General features: G+C 39.4%; 1 protein-coding gene across 2 annotated transcripts in view; it reads left to right on the forward strand.

The window, feature by feature from the left end:
- mib2 (MIB E3 ubiquitin protein ligase 2) overlaps positions 1 to 11114 on the forward strand; it is a 51782-nt gene extending 40668 nt beyond the window's left edge. For both annotated transcript variants that reach the window (XM_088006992.1, XM_088006991.1), the window contains exons 14-19: positions 2704 to 2830; positions 2953 to 3213; positions 5503 to 5681; positions 5970 to 6163; positions 7074 to 7139; positions 7312 to 11114. In XM_088006992.1, the coding sequence (XP_087863118.1) occupies positions 2704 to 2830; positions 2953 to 3213; positions 5503 to 5681; positions 5970 to 6163; positions 7074 to 7139; positions 7312 to 7553 (1069 nt within the window). In that variant the 3' untranslated portion in view covers positions 7554 to 11114. The remainder of the gene's footprint in view (positions 1 to 2703; positions 2831 to 2952; positions 3214 to 5502; positions 5682 to 5969; positions 6164 to 7073; positions 7140 to 7311) is intronic.
- The last annotated feature ends 5908 nt before the right edge of the window (positions 11115 to 17022 follow it).

A 17022-nucleotide genomic window follows, 5' to 3' on the forward strand; every position in this document is an offset into this window, starting at 1 on the left:
TCTAGAACAGTTTTGGACATAGATCACATATTTTCCAGATCCATCTCGATCGAGTCGTCCACAGATTGGTTGGTTGAATTTTGCAAGTTCCATATTTAAACCCAGTAGAAAAAACTGCCATCATCTGCACAGTGAACTTTTATGTCTACTCTTTAACACATTGACCTAAAAGGACTAGGAAAAACATGGGACTCACACTTACCCCAAACCAAAACAATCTGTTAATCTGTTGATGTTTTGTCTTGCGCAGATAAGTTGAGGGTTGTTTCCAAAGTTATAAACTAAAGTTATTTCAGAGAGCAGCTGTGAACATCTGTTTTTTTTTTTTTTTTGTGACAGAAAGACAAAAATGGGTTGTTTAGCAGTCTATGTATTTTGTTTGAGGAAATGGAAAAAGACAGCTATGTGCCAAGTTCACAGAGTAGCCTGGGAAAGGGAAGGAACAAGGCATGTTGCCAGATATCTTCTGAAGACGCAAATGGGTTAGATAATGGGATAACTGTTTATACTGGACAGGAGATGTCGCTCCGGTTTGACTTCATGACGTTTCTCCCTTTTATAACTTTACTTTTCTCTCTTTATCACTCCTTTTTCCATCTACGGTCAAATGTTTTCATAGCATGACAGTCAGGATCGATAATTTCACATAAATCTATAATATACACAAAATAAGTTTAGTTTAAACATGACTCTGAATGGTTTTATTTGCATTTTGAATTTATTTTTGCTTTCACTGAGCTTTCATCACATAGCAAAACGTCTCAAAATGTCAACTAGGTCTTAATGTGAAAGCAGAGAACTGAGGATGAGTTGGTACAGACGGGAGTGGTGACATTAAATAAAAAAAAAACTAAGCAGTTTAATCTTTTGACTGTGATGTGGAAAGGAGGAGCTGAAGTGAAGGAGGCTCCGTCAGCGCTTGGACCACCAGCTTACAGATCTGCAATGCAGGTAGCTGTGACCTCTGGCGATGTCTTCTTTGGATGCCCTTAAATCACACAGGCGATCCAAGTCACATCTGACTTACTCTGTTACAAACGAACGAGTTCAGCCCACATCTCCTAACACATTCGCGGTGAGCAACTAATGAATAAGGAATTGTTATAATCGATTAATCATGTTAGTAAAAGCCGTTTCTACGGAGGTCTTTGTGCATCAGCCGATTCTCTCCGCCCTTCTCCTCGTTATTCTTCGCTTTTGGAACGACGGACGGCTGGGTCGTCTGCCAGCGTGTGTGTGCCATCAGTGTTTCCACGCAGTTAAAATCCTGCAGAGGCAAGCAGTAAATTAAACCCAACTTCCTCCAGAAGTTTTGGTTCATGTCACACTAATGCCTCTGTGGTGATTTGCCAGCTTCCTGGGCGCTTGCTAAGGCTGTCGGCTTCAATTTCACATTTCATAAAGCCCACTCAGGCAGAGAGGAGAGAGTATTCAAACGGCGCAGCCCAGACTTGCACTGCATAAAATGCAAACAAAGTTGCGATGCTCTCATTTCACTGACCGAGGCCTCATTACGCTCTGCAATTAAACACAGACTGATATTCAGCGTAATGCGCCGTAACCTGACTAATCCTGATGGATGGCAATCTGGAAGGTTAATATTTGGGACTTTGTCTGGAGTCATGTTGAAGAGCATGCCTTCTGCTCAGATTGTCTTGTTAGCAGCTTTTGAAGCAGCTGCAGTTCTGCTCAGGCGTCATGAACTTGGACTTATAATAATGAGGGCTTCTTGTTATGAAAACTATGCGCTTTGTAAACGAATAATGAAAAGTACGCACTGGTGCTTTTGTGGAAAAACAAAAAAACAAACTCCCTGTTGAATCAAATGTATGCACAAAAGGTCATAAAATAAAGAAAATTCACCTGAAACTTCTCCTCTTCACAACAGTAAATGTCAGGTTATTTTATCGGGACTTTCAATGATGCAGACAAGCAGAAACTGGTGTTTCATTTTGTGGTGAAGGGAAAATTATACACAGTCTTGTAAAGTGTTGACTAGAGATTGGTAGTAACTAGCTACATTTACTCAGTTACATTTTGTCATGTATCTTTTAGGAAAAAAAACTATTAGGGGTATTTTTACTTTGCTGTTCTTCTTACTTTTATTTGAGTAATTTCATTATGAAGTACCGCTACTCTACCCCTAAACAGCTTTACTGAATAATGAACAGGCTTGTTTCAGCCAAACCTTCACCAGACATAAACACCTGCAGGTTTTGTTAGTTTCGTATTGAAAGAAATTTGGAAAAAAGTTTGTTTGTTTTTTGCCTTATTTTGTAATTATGTTAATTATATGCATTATTTTCATTTTAATCTTTAAAATATCAAAATTTCCCACATAACTTTATTATTTTGTTTGTCAGATTTATGTAATTGTTAGATATTAAATAATTGCTGTTCTGATCAGTAATCAGTACTTAAGTAACCTTTTTACCAAATACTTTTTTAACCTTCAGTAATTTCTTGGATGGCTGCTTCTTAATTTTACTTCAGTAAAACTATGTTGAAGTAGCTGAAGTACTGCTACTCTTACTTAGAGTTTACCTACGTACAGTTTTTGGATACTCTGCTGTTGCTTTTAATACATACAAACCATGATAGACGTGGTTTTCTGGGTTTTTCCTCTGCCTGCTTAGAAACAGTTTCTAAATGGGTATAATCTGAGTTGTGCCTGGTCAAGTTGTCTGTTCGTGTTGCCTTCAGGGCCACAGAAAAGATCCTGGGTCGAGCTCGACAGCTGGTGGACGTTAAAAAGGAAGACGGCTTCTCTGCCCTTCATCTGGCTGCTCTCAACAACCACAGAGACGTCGCCGAGGTCCTCATCAAGGAGGTGGGCCAGAAATAAGGAGCCTCTTTAGTATTCATTTTTATTTATTTGTTTAAATCCACATTTGATGTAAAAAAAAAAAAAAAAAAATTACATTTCATTCCTTTTGGGGTTTTTTTTGTTAGGGGCGCTGTGATGTCAATATCCGCAACAACCGAAACCAGTCACCGCTGCAGCTGGCCGTCACGCAGGGCCACACGGACCTGGTGCAGCTCCTGGTGGACGAGGGCGCCGACGTCAACATGGAGGACGAGGACGGTGACACGGCGATGCACGTGGCCCTGCTCCGCCCGCAGCTGGCCAACGTCATGCTCACCCCGTCAGCAGGGGGCAGCAGCACGGAGGAGGGCAGCGAGGGCTGCTCGTCCACGTCGCTCTACTGCAGGGTGAGGGCTGATGGGGAGTCTAAACATGGAGGGTGGGCTTGTTAAATGATAGATTACCGTTACCGTCTGCTTGGAATTACAAAGTCATTGCTGGACAGAAACTCATCCAAAGGCCTGAAATAATAAAGTTCAAAGTACTAGTTGCACTGACAGATTATTTCACTTATAACTTGTCCTTTTTCGTCAATACTAAGGAATTGTTGACTTAAAACAAGCTCCTTAAAAATGACATGTCAGTTAGTTTTCTTATTTTAAATGTACTTAAATATTTGCCCTAGAAAATACACCAAAGGTAATATTTTGTTTCTTAAGTGTAATATCTGAATCAATTTAAATAAACAAAATGACCAAGTACATAGTTAAGAACCTGAAGTCACAGTTGCAAAACAAAGAGGTAAAAATAAATAAACAACCACTATATAAGTCAACATAAGCTAAATAAAGTAGTGAAGACCTAAGCAGACGTTGCTGATCTACTCTGAAATAGAGACATCTATTCCTTGTAGTTTTAAAGAGATAAATATAGTCTCCAAGTGAGATTAAAAAAAAAAAACATGCTGGGAAACACAGTAAGGCAACAAACCTTAACCAATGAATGTTGCAGTGTATGCTTAGTCTCCTAGGATATGTTTAGGATGAAATTGTTAGTTGGGTTCCAGGTAAACAGCAGGATGAAAGGCGAAGGAAGGTAAAATGGGGATTTAGGCGGCTGAGCTTGGAACAGATTTAACTGAGGAGAAAGGACCTCAGTTCATTGTGCAAGCAGGTCGCAAGAACCCAGATTAACTTAAGAGACAGTAATAAGGTTAGAGTGGAGCTAAATATAACCCGAGGAATGCGTTATAGATTCAAGGTTTAATAAAAGTAAAAATATGGATACAGAAAATAAAATATTCACTTTCTTGAAGTAAAGATGATGTCACGGAGAGCTCTGTTGCTTTAAAGGTTGTATTTGTTCGAGATCCACAGCGTTGTTGGAAATAAATTTAGAGGGAAAGTGAAGAATGGAAACAAGCCAAGATGAAGCTTTAGTTGGGACGTCTGTGATACTTACTGAGCTGTTTCCGTTATGGAGGACTAGAAATACTCTTTACAAATCTTAGTGTGAGAATGTATAAGAACGGTAATAAAATATATTTTCTAGGGTTATTTCTAGCTTATGCAAATGACTGCAAGCTAGAAATATCTGTTGATAGTGGACACTTGGTGCTAAAAATTAAATAAACTAAAATGCAAAGTGATCACTGATTAATTAAATTAGAACCAGAAGTAGTTGTACAGTGTTTGCGTGTGAGCATTAGCTGTGAAACAGGGTTTTACTAGAACAGATATTATGTAGTTGGCATTTTGTCTGTACCATGCTAACAGTTAGCATGGCTAGTAGTAATAGAACAACAGCGTGATGCTAAAAACGGCTAACTTTTCATCTTCTTCTCTCAGTAACAGCATCCACCTACAAGAGTGATATTTGTACGACATAGTGGTGTTTATGATGTGTTCACTGATCAGAAAAAAATAGATTTTTGGGTTTACGACTGGCCTGGTAGGTGATTAGTGTTGATGTGCGGTGAACAGCTGACTCATCTGTGTCTAAAGTGTGCTTTGTAAGTATCGAGTCCGTTTATTTCCCCCACCCATATTCGATGTTCGGTAGGATTGCCCAGACCAGAACTGCACTGTCATCAAAATTTTGTTTTTTGTTTTTCAGAGCCATTAACGCAACTCTTTGTCAAAGTCTATTATTTTTCCTTAGAAAAGAAAACCTTCTGTTGTGAAACGTTTCACACAAGCTTTTGTCCCATTACATGGTGTAAATATTTCATTATTTACAAAAAAACATCCTCATCGCTCCCGATGACCGCTAACACTGCAGCTCCTCTCAGCATCATGGGCTTTGAGCCAACGCACACACACACGCATGCACACGCACACACACACACACACACACACACACACACACACTCTCAAAAAAGTACCCATACACAGCCATGAAGGTGGCTAGACTTGATGCTCGGGGCCGTTTCGGCCACCGTCAGCAGATGAGTTGTCCTGGGAGTTGTTCTGTGCTGATTAGATGTGGGTTTATGTGGCGTCTAAATCTGGATGACTCTCATTGAACCTCTTACACTTATGTTACGCTCGGCTCTCCTGCATCTGTGACTTTGTTTTTAGAGTTTTCTCTTGGAATAACACAATTTCATTTACAATCATAATGGTTTTAGCTTAGACTTTCCCCCCTTCCTCCTTATCCTTATCCTCTCTCTCGTCTTCCTCCTTCTGTGTCCACAGCTGAATTCCTCGGGTCTCCTGGGGAACACCGAGCTGAATGTCGCCATGGCGATTGCTTGTTTTCTGGCCCAGGAAGGTGCTGACATTAGCTACGCCAACCACAAGGGCAAGAGTCCTCTGGACTTGGTGGGAGACAGCACCATGATGCAGCTCATTAAGAACTTCTCTGAGAAGCACAGGTACGTGTTCAGAAGTTGGCTACGATCTACGGGCTGACATTCAGTTCAAATAAAGGGCAACTACAAGGTTATTTTGGTTTGAGTATAAAATTAACAATAAAAGAACCCCAAAAAACTTGCATTTTCATAGGATAGCAAGACAGGCTACAAATGAAATGTAGCTCGTAGAGAAATGTTTTTATGCAAACAAATCCATGTCAGAGTTTGACTTGGATAAAAAATTGTATTTCTTATGTTGACGTGTTAGTCGTTTCAGACGAGCTCTCACGGCTGTCTGCTGTCGTTCAGGTTGCAGCGCCTGCAGGCCATCACCTGTGGGCAGGGCCTGAGCAGCGCGAGCCTGCGGCGGGTCCACACAACACCCAACACCATGACCAACCTGGTTTTTCCCACGCCGGCCGGTCCCAGTGAATGCCTCATCTGTTCTGAGCTGGCTCTGCTGGTTCTGTTCTGCCCCTGCCAGCACAGCGTGGCCTGTGAAGGTACGTCTGCAAGCTGAGGGGCAGCGGGACGACCGTCTTCTTCTATGTACTCCAGATTGACTGCGGATCCTTAAAAAGTCATAAATTGATGTATCTAGAATTAAGGCCTTAACGTTGTCCTTAAATTTGTTAATCATGTGTCTTAAGTTTTGTCTTGGCAGGATTATTTAATTGTATATTCTATGTGTATGTTTATTTTTCTCATGTGATGTTTCTGACAGGCAAAAGGTTGAGTCACACAAACATCTTCATTCTGTGACTCAATGCTAATATACCCTCACTGGCTAGCTAGCTTTTTTTGCGTCTGTGATGGGTAAATATAAATTTATGGCCAGAGGAGGTTTGTACATTTCTGAGGAGATATAGATAGACACATTTTGCTGGACGATAAATTGTCCCGCAAGTTATTGCGATAAATGATAATGTTGTTTTGAGACAGTTTTCAAGTAATATAAAGTAATATAATGGTAATGGCATAAAAAAAAACGCAAGAACACATTCTCAAAGATCAATAAACTTTAAATTTTAATGAACATTTAACTGGAACATCTTTTAAACATCCAAAATTAAATAAACAAAAAATCAGAAATGGCAAATAAAATGACCTATGAAGTCTCTGAAAACAAAACTGTACTTCATTAAAAGGGCTAGTTGAGACCAAAGCACCAGACTGAAGGCTTTTCTCATCCTGTTTTTTTTTAGGAAGAGAGAGAGAAAATAGAAAAATTATAAATCATGCAAATGGAAATTATTGAGCTGGTTTTAATTTATCATGCTATTAACTGATTTACTGTTTTCTGCCACAGGCCTGGATATATGATCTTTGATATTGGTCTCAAAAAGTCTTAAGTTTGAGTTGGTGAAACCCGTAGAAACCCTGTAGTCAGTAACACTAACTTTGTCTTAACAGAATGTGCACATCGCATGAAGAAATGCATCAAATGTCAGGTCACGATAACCAAGAAAATACGACAAGGTAAGAAGAGATTAGAGACTTTTATTTTCTGGTATGGTACGTGTCAGAGCTAGGTTCTGTCCATTCCTGGAATGGAGTGGCACAAACAGCCTGACCAGTCTATAATAACACTGCAACAGCACATAAAACTCTGGATTAAAACTGAGTATCGTCATTGATTTTGACTCCGCAGACCAAACCGAGGTGGACTGCAGCCCTGGCACCGAGAACTCTGAGCAGCACAACCTGCTGGAGCAGCTGCAGTCCCGCTACAGGCAGATGGAGGAGCGCATCACCTGCCCCATCTGCATCGACAACCACATCAAGCTGGTCTTCCAGTGCGGCCACGCCTCCTGCATCGACTGCAGCGCCGCGCTCAAGACCTGCCCCATCTGCAGGCAGACCATCCGGGAGCGGATCCAGCTGTTTGTCTGAGCTCCAGGTTTGTGTCCTCCTAGGTCCGCTGGCCCACAGACCCCAGGAAGGGCTATGGAGGCGCGCCGCTCTCGTGCCCTCCCGTCTCTGGCTGCTGCACCTCACCAGCGGCGATCAAACATTCGTTCGAACGTTTTTTTTTCTAAAGAGACGCTGCTGTAGATCGCTCAGAGTTTGCCGTTACATTTTTGGTTCATTTCCGTCTGGAGCAGCGCAGGAACATTGCTTTAATTTAAATTCCTGCTGCGGGACAGACTCCGAGCCGAGCCCGGGAGGAAACGCACGAGGCAGAGTGGACGTGACGCCTCCCTCCATTTTGAATCCTCTTGATTGATAAAGGAGCAATGGGGGAGAATAGAAAAAAAGTGTTTCCTCCTCATGTTTCCTGTTGTACTTTGTCCGACCCTTTTGCTGCTTTACGTGGATGTCTGTTACCCATCATCCTCTGTGGTTTTCTGGCCTCTTTTGTTTACATGTCTGCACAGAGACCGGTTGTCCTGGCGCTCCTTGGCCCGTGAAGTACATCGCTCTCATTTACATCCATCTCGTAATTCTCAATGTAAGGCTCTGCAGAGAGAGGGTATAGCTGAAAGCTTTCTATGTAGACCCCAAAACACTTCTGTCTATATGCAAAGGGAGACAGAAACTATATATGCATGAGTATATGCATATTATCCAGCTGAAAACGACTTGTTCTGTCACAGATAAACTAGGGTTTTGTTTTACTCTAGGGGTTACGCTTGTGGTTGCCAATGTACCTTTGACTACAAAGTTTTATTTATGTGTGAAAGGTGTTTTTTTTTTTTTTATGTTTTATTTTTTGCTTGGCAAAAAATGTGTTTTTGTTTCTACTGAGGTTTAACCCAAGCCTACGTCTGCTACTCAGGGTATCGCATCTTGGAAGCACTCGGAATATCCATAAATGTTTTAAGAGCCCTTTCCCAGACTCTCACACTAACACCATTACAGCGCTTTGTATCGATTTGTTCCAGAGGATCACCAAGAGGAAGAAATGTAACAAAAACAAATAGATCTTGGCATTAATGACTAACATGAACACAAAATGTGTAATTCTCAGTTGAAATGTGGACGGTCGCGGAGCAGATTCTGCGAAGAGGCTTCAGTTTCCCTTCAAAATATACAAAACAAAGAAGTGAGAAGGTGCAAACTCTTCCAAATGGAAAAAAAAAAAAAAACTGGACCCAAATCTGCATTAACATTGATTATCTTTTCAGTCTAAAGCATCTCAAGTTTCATATTAACACACATTCTATCTGGTTCACAAGAAAACAGGCCTCACTAATTACGACAGTTGAAATGAATATCATTTCTTCACATTTGTTATTTCTGCTTCATACTTGTGATGAGTTTAGCTGATCGTGAGCACAGCACTGAGGGTCTGCAGGCGGCCAGCAGCTGCTCCACACACCGTTACCAGGCTACTAGCATGGTGCTGCATAAATGTGAAACATAGAGAACGCTACATGTGCTTTTCATGAGTTATTTCATAAAATGTTGACCTTATCCAGCTCCAAAAATATAAAAGACATAAAATACTGAGGAGCAACCTCATAAGCTGTTACCCCGATTGATGACCTCCGATCTATAAAATTCTCGACGTGCGATAGATCGTCTTTTATTGAGTTTACTCAACATTTTTAACCTAGAAAATCTTTTTTATAGAGAATAAAACACCTGTTCTGTCATTTTCGGCGACAACAGCACTGATTAGGGCAACATTGATTTATAGAACAAAGATTTTTATTTAGCTCTGCTCTTTTAGTAAAGTTGGGTCAGGTCAGTGGGGAGGGGGGGGCATTTCTGTGTCTGACAGCGTGGAGTTTGCTCAGACCGCTCAGCTATACGCTTTGACATACCTCTCCAAGTCTGTGAATGTGAGCCACTTGGACCTTGCAGATGAGCGAGTTATTTTTCTTGATGGTCGCACAGCCAGCAGCACAGATGATGATGTTCCCGTCATCATCAGGCCTCATGGTAAAACCGTCTAGACAGTAGGAATTAGGCTTATTGCAGATACAATGAGTGCAGTTACTATGAAGGTGGTTTGAAATGCGTCATAGCGTTCGTTTAGGGTTGTTTCCATGTGGTTGGGTTGTCCAAACATCCCCGATCAATCTGAGAAGGTTCCACACAACTTTATGTCCGACTGTGTTGTTCTGCTCCTTAGGGTTTGTCACTGGATTCCCCCTATTTAAAGAGGCTCATGCTATTTTTTTTTTTGTTTAGTTTTTTTCTTTTGGGTATGTTTTAGGTTTTATCAGGTGTATCGTGCAATGTGTAATCACACACACACACACACACACACACACACACACACGCACGCACACACACACACACACACACACACAAAAACAGTATTTGTGTTTCTGTCTACGGTTCGTATCTTGTCTTACCAGCGGAGTATTTCAGAAGCAAGCCTCCCCTTTTTTCCTCCTCTGGAGTTCTGGATTGTACATCAGCTTCGTCGTTTTAATAATTTTAAATTTTTTTTTGTATGTTGATGTGTTTTCTTTGAAGGGCTTATGCGTATCTGACAACAACAAAACTCTAGTCTAATTTTAATTTAATCTTTTTTCTTTCTTTTTTTCTGGAACTTCCAGAGACAGGAGGGTTTTTAATGTCCTCAGTGTCTCCCTGACGGTGGGAGAGACAATGTTAAAGATGTACATTTGAATGTTGGTAGGGGAGATAATGTATCCTGTCTCACGCTGCCTTTTTTTTTAATGTGTGAAGAAAAACTAAAACATCTAAAGAAAAAAAAAGAGCTAGGATATCCTTGTGGTTTATGATGAGGAAATGACTTTTACATTTCAGTGCCAAATCGCATGAGGATGTGCATGAACATGAACATGAACATGAACATGCACGCCCGTTACTACACAGATGCACTCTTCTACCCCACTGCCCCTCTGGACATCAGACGGGGGGGCAGATTATTCTAGCGGTGTGTTACAAAGCGTAGCATCGGGTTCGACTCCGGATCGGACATATTCTCTCTCTCTCTCTCTCTTTCTCTCTCTCCGTTTGTGGTGTTAGCCTTCTAGCTTCAGCAGTCGCACTCTGAAACCTCTACGACAGAAGACGCTACTCATTCCCAAAACGTGATCCGTTCTGAGCTTTTTACAACTATATACTTATATATAATATATATATTTATATTTTGTGAGACATTATCAATCAAGGGACATGTTTCTTATAGAAGTTTCAGTATTTAAAGATTGTCCTTTGGTGTTCTGAGCTGATGGGTTTACAGGTGAGGCAATAATGTTTAAGAAAAAAGAAAAATGTGTGAAATTGTTTTCATTTCCTTTTGCTCCTTTTTAAGGAGTCTTGCTGTGAGCGCGGCGAAACGGTTTCTGTACAAAAGTTATTAATAAAGCAGCAAAATGTTACTGTCGGTGTTTGTACAGTTCGACTCTCGGAGTTCTGATGTTGGCCTTACTGTCCATTCCTCCTCTGTTGATGTTTTTTGTTCTTTTTTTTTTTCAGTTGAATTCTGTACAAAAATATTTTGCAATAAATATGGAACTGTTTTTTAAAGACTGGATCTTTTGTTTTATTACAGAAACATCATTTAGCTGAAACAATAAGGTTTTAAAATTATTTTATGAGATTTTTTTTCCTCAGTTTTGAAAATGAATTAGAAATCAGTTTACCCAGAAACTTGTGAATAATGAGCAACATGTTGACTTTCTGATTAAAACTGGAGCTGAACAGAATATTTCATGTTGGTGTAAAACATCCTCAGTTCATACTGCATTTGGACCAATCAGGCTTTTGCTGACAGAAGCAGATTTGTGATTTTCCTCGACCTTCTGGTTCTGACTTCGACAGACTCAGATTTTTTCTTTTAGGGACTTTCACTAATGAATGAGGAAAAGGTTTGTTTCCAGTTCTCTTGTTTTGAGTCTAACAGGAAGTGAAGGAATTACAAATTATTTTCATCCATGTCCCACACCTTTACCTACTCATTTTTAAGGTGGTGTTTGAACCACTTACAGACTGAAACTCTGGGTTTTGATACTTTTAATGAGCAATTTAACAAAAAACAATCCGTTTTCTTTTTTACCAATCAAGTGTATCTCTAACCAGAATACATATTACTTTTTGTTTCCTTTACAAGTTCTTATTTTAAAGTTTGTTTTTATGAATAAACCTCTTTGAGGCAACAGTAACTTACTTATTTCAAAGTGATGGGCTATTGTAACAAAAGCTGTGCAATGCGCCTTTAATTGAAATTCTACTTTTAGTTTTTCAGAAACTTTTATGTGTCTGAAATGAAAATCTTCTACATATTCCTGAAATGATGAGTCACTTTTTCAATGACAAATTTCATGTTTGACAAAATAATGGTTCTCTATTTGATTTATTATCTGACTGTAAATGTCATAAATACATAAGAGTATTTATGACAAGTAGATTTACATTGTTTGCTTATTGCTGTTCTCGGCCTCCAGAGGCGTTAAAGAAAGCGGTGGGAATACAGATGTTTCCTGCGATCTGTTCATTTTCTTTCTGTTATTTTCTTTATGAACTTTGATTCTTATGCTTTTGGCAGCTTAACTGTAACGGTGAGCTGGAGCAGCTTCAGGGCTGCCACTAAGCATCCACCGAAACATGATGTAAGCTGGCAAGTGGCCTCGAACTCACTGTCATTTCAGACTTGTGTTAGTGTGTCAGGATGTGTTTGAAAGTCCTATATTTAGTCAACTCTTTCCTGATTTGTTTTAAGTTTGTGATTCTGTTCCATGCTAGAGGGATTCTTTTTTTTTGTTTGTTTTGTTTATTTTAAATAAGACATGATTCCTGATCCCTTTTCTTCTTTTTCTTAGGAGGAAACAAAGATTTTTCATTTACAACTCGGGTGCAAGATGCTCTCAACAACAGACATATAGAAGATCTGCAGCAACTTGCTGCAAACCTTGAAGGATGTTGGCTTCCTCAAGAAGTCCAGACTGCTCCGTCTCTTCTCATAGAAGAGATGGAGCAGTCTGCTATCCAGGCCAACACTGAGATGTTCATATTCCTCAGCCATCCTCCACTTCTTCTCCCATGATGGAAATATGGTTTGACCTGACCCTGTTCCTCCTGAAATATTGCTTAATATCTTTGAAATATTTCTAACAACTTCATATTTATTTATAAATGATCATGTTGCTTATTATATGTGGAGGTAATGATTGACACTGGCTCCCTAATGCCATTTTGTGTTCTTTATGATTTTAACTTTTTCTTCTTCTTCTTTTTTTTTTTTTTTACATTAGAATGTTTTCTGATTTCAAAGGTTATTTTGTTCACTTGTGAACTCAGGAGAAAAACAGTAGGGGAGAGCTCCACCTAGTGGTGGATAAAAATACTAAGTGTGAACTGAGACTTCCTGTTGTGTGGATCTAAATAACGAAGCAACAATCTACACTCTCCTTAATTAGCTTATCACATTTTACATTTGTTCATACATTCACAATGTTTTTTAATTATTGTTGTTATTAACAATCAGCTCTCTGTGTTGTTTATAAAAAAAAATCTCTAAATTAAACGACGAGAGGGACATGTTGTCTCCTACAGAGGGCGCACTTGTTTACAGAACTGAAGCCATAGTATGACGTGAGCTTCAACCTGACAACCCTGCGTTTATCTCCCATCAACAAAACATTCACAGAGCGAAAAGCTACACACCGTTTCCTCCGTTTTAACATTTTACATCTTTTTTGACTGTAAATAAAGCAGTTATGTCAAAACGCAATTCATTATAAATCTTGAGGCCTGAAAGTTACGGTCCAGAGTGCAGTACTGTAAAATAGTATTTGTCCCCTTAAATATGTATTGATTTATTTTGTTTTTCGTACTTGAAGGTTTTAGGTCATTAAATAAATTTCAATAACAGATAAAGATAACTTGAGTGAAACCAAAAAACAGTTTCCAAATTATGATTTCATTTCTTAAGAGTCTATCCAAACCAACCCTCATTATTAATGACAATTATTTAGAGAACTGAGTACTGTTTCACAAGCCAACCCCAGACCTGATTATGCAGATGTTGCCACCAATCACTTTGATGATTGTTGAATCTGGCACAATTACTTATTAGATTGTGGGCCAATTAGCTCCCTCCCTGCCACCCTTTAAATATTGAAATCATGATTTGAAACATCTCAGTGCGACAAAAAAGCAAAAACAGACTAAATATATTGGGGATCAAACTCTTTATCACTCCACCATGCAAGGTGAAAGTGTGGTTCTACAACAGCATTCGCATAATTACAATGAAAAAACGAGAACTTAAAGTTGTTAAATAACAGCTTTTACATTAAAAGCTGTGAAAAACGAAGATGCTGAATTGTCTACCTGTGTCTGTAAACAGGTTTGTGCTGATTGATGCTCACATTTTGATGATTTTTAAATCTCCACACTGGTTTTTGTAGAAACACATCTCTGAGTGACTTTTAGATCCTGACTCACAGCTGTATGAATTATAAAGTAATTTATGTTTTTGTGTTGAAGGATGTTGCTAAAAGGTCCAAACAAGTACCTCTTTAAAAGTAGCTCATTTGGTTGATTGTGGACACAACTTCTCCATTTGGTTGTGATTTTTTTTTTTTTTTTTTTTGGCAGATATTTAGCTTTTTAAGCCTTGCTGCCTGTTCGGGGAGTTTGGTCAGACGTTCCTGTTCCCTTACGGGAAAATTCACCTGCATGAATAGAAATGCAAGAAGAGGAAATAATTTCATTAGGTGGTTCCAGGCTAGAACAGAACTGAAAAAAAAACAACAACACAAGCCTAGCTTTTGTTTAAGCTCCTGTTTTAGATAGATGTGTCTCAGAGGGTTGTTATTTATTTAACAAGTCTTTGGCACCCTCAGTCAGATTCCCTACAGGCGACAGAACCAGTGCGACAGAGAGACCAGCAGACATAAGTTTACATGTCGGTTTTCTGAATCACAGCTGAATAAATCAGCTTCTTGAATCGTTTCTGTTTGCCTGACTCACTTCTTGAGAAAGGTTTGTCTTTATCTCCACAGGCTACCATTTTGAACTAAGCAATGACCCGACCAAACTTTAGTGAGGTTTCAAGGTTTTTAAGCTCAAACACTGGCATTGGCCTTCCTGTGTGTTGTCTCTCTAGGTACACCGGCTTCCTCTGACCGTTAGCTTACGTGCTTTTATGTGAACATGGTTGTTCGCCCTGTGAAGGACTCTTGCTGCACAGTGTGTGTCCCATGTCTCTCCACTGAAAGAGTTAAAAAAAAGCATGAAAAACTGATGTATTATTTTCTTAATCTCTCAAGGCAATGGGTGTTGAATCCACTTTACTATCCTAAACATTTGGGGGCGTTGAAAACCTAACCAAGCAGTCCAGGTCAAACCCGTGACCCAGTTTTGTTTTTGCTAAGCCCACCCTGGGTCAGTTCCTATGTAACATTGGGCTGGATTAACAAAATAACCTATAATAATAATTATAATAATAATAATTAATCAGTTTTTAAAACACCGGGCTAAAATTAGATGCTTTAGCCCAAAGATCGCATCAAAATTGAACTGACACAAATGCGTAAAATGTAAAATTTCGGTAATTTACCAATGTGCAATTATTTTAATTACCATATTACTTTGCCTCCCCTCTGGGTGAGGGGATGCAGTCTTGGTGACTGGTCTAAACGTTTGGGCGGGTTGTACTGAAAGTTGTGAATTTCCCTTTGGGGATTAATAAAGTATATTAATTCATTCATTTATTTTGGTAATGATGGGGAAAAGTCACATTAGGCATTTCTAAGGTTACCCATCGACACTTCCTCCCATTCCAGTTGTTCGGTTCTCGGCAGGTTGGCCAGGACTCCAGTCAGAGCTGTTGTGGTGGTGCTGTGACAGAACAGGTTAAGCTACAGTCAGGGTTTTTTTTTTCTTTTCTTTTTTTCTAAACGTCCTCATTGACCTCTGAAGGTCTCTGTGTTGCTCCTGGAAAGTCTTCAGATTCTCTGGATTGTTTACTGAAAATGCATATCAGGATAAAACTGTGGATTTGATTCATTTAAGTTTGCTGTTAATAGTGGAACTGTCAGTTTGCTCCTCAGCCTCTCATTTGCTGCTCCTGTAGCTTTAGCTGGAACTGTTACAAAAAGAAAACAAGCATAGCAGCTTTCAACAACCACAGATTTTTTTTTTCTTTCTTTTTTTTCAGGAACAGCAAATTCCAGGTAGACGACACAGGAAACACAGCAGCTTCTCCTCTGTCCTCCCACAGCACAACAACATGGATAATTAACCTTGCATAAAATTATATTAAGAAGGAAAATACAACAGATGGTGAAAGACGATAATTACAGCCATTTAGGAAGACAGGACATTGTTCTAGTTTCACTACTTTAATAAAAGATGCACTAAAGACTAAATTATTCCAAATTTGGACTTGGTGGGGAAAAACAGATTTGGGTCTTAGCACAACACAAGCAAGCAGTCACTTACATAGCATAGTGGCATAGATGGCATAGATGAAGCATATATTTTCTGACAAAGAATTATGCAAAAATACTTTGATTTTTGACTTCTTTTTTTTTTTTTTTAACTCTTAATGTATTCGTAAACTGACTGAGCTCCACAATGATTTCCAATGAAGTTTAAAATGAAAATTCAGAAATTTTCATTTTGTCTCATATAATTTGTGTGTCCAAAGGCGAAGGAATGAAATGCAGTTTGGAGTAGCAAGAAAATTGCACACGTATGTGTATTGTTCATGATGTGGCCCTAATGATATTGTATGGAATGAATGGTGTTTTTTAAATTGTGTAAAAACATTCAGCTTGTGTCAGCTCACAGTTTCTACCTTTTTGTCAGGATTTTACTGCCCTGGCAGAGTGTTTTCTGCACCTATCACTCAATTTACCATGTTGATCTGAAAGCTCACATATCTATTGCTATATTCGGACAAATACAACAAAATATAATTTTCCTGCCCATACGTGACCCATGTCTGACTTGTTGTTTTTTTTTTTTTATGGCGGTTTGAGCGACCCAATTCCAGTCTTTGAAGCAACAATGAATTTAAAATGTGAGGAGAAACATTTCTAGATGTTTTCATGGAAACCAAGATGTGTGGAACTGTCGGCAGCTTTGGGTTCTGTCTCCGCCGGATGAAACCCGGTGTTTGCACTGTCACTAAATGCATGTTGTCCCATCAACAGGTCGCGCTGAGTCGACTGCGTCTCCGTCCCAATACAAACAACAACAAGCTCATCACCAGCAGCCAAACAGTTGCTGTAGATTTGCTGATGCGTTGCTGCATTATTTAGTTGCCAGGGGTTGTTGCTGTTGTGTAGGGAAGCAGACTGTTACCTAGGCGATTGTCAAGCTTTACAAAGCTCATGTAAGGAAGGTAGCTACAAAATGAAATCGCTTTTTGCAAAAAATGACTTTAGGAAGGTGGCAAAGTTACAGAACATCAATAGGTGGTTTT

The sequence above is a fragment of the Poecilia mexicana genome, unplaced genomic scaffold (genome assembly GCF_051168715.1).
Source record: "Poecilia mexicana isolate PSO_F unplaced genomic scaffold, ASM5116871v1 scaffold_7, whole genome shotgun sequence".
Lineage (NCBI taxonomy): Eukaryota > Metazoa > Chordata > Actinopteri > Cyprinodontiformes > Poeciliidae > Poecilia > Poecilia mexicana.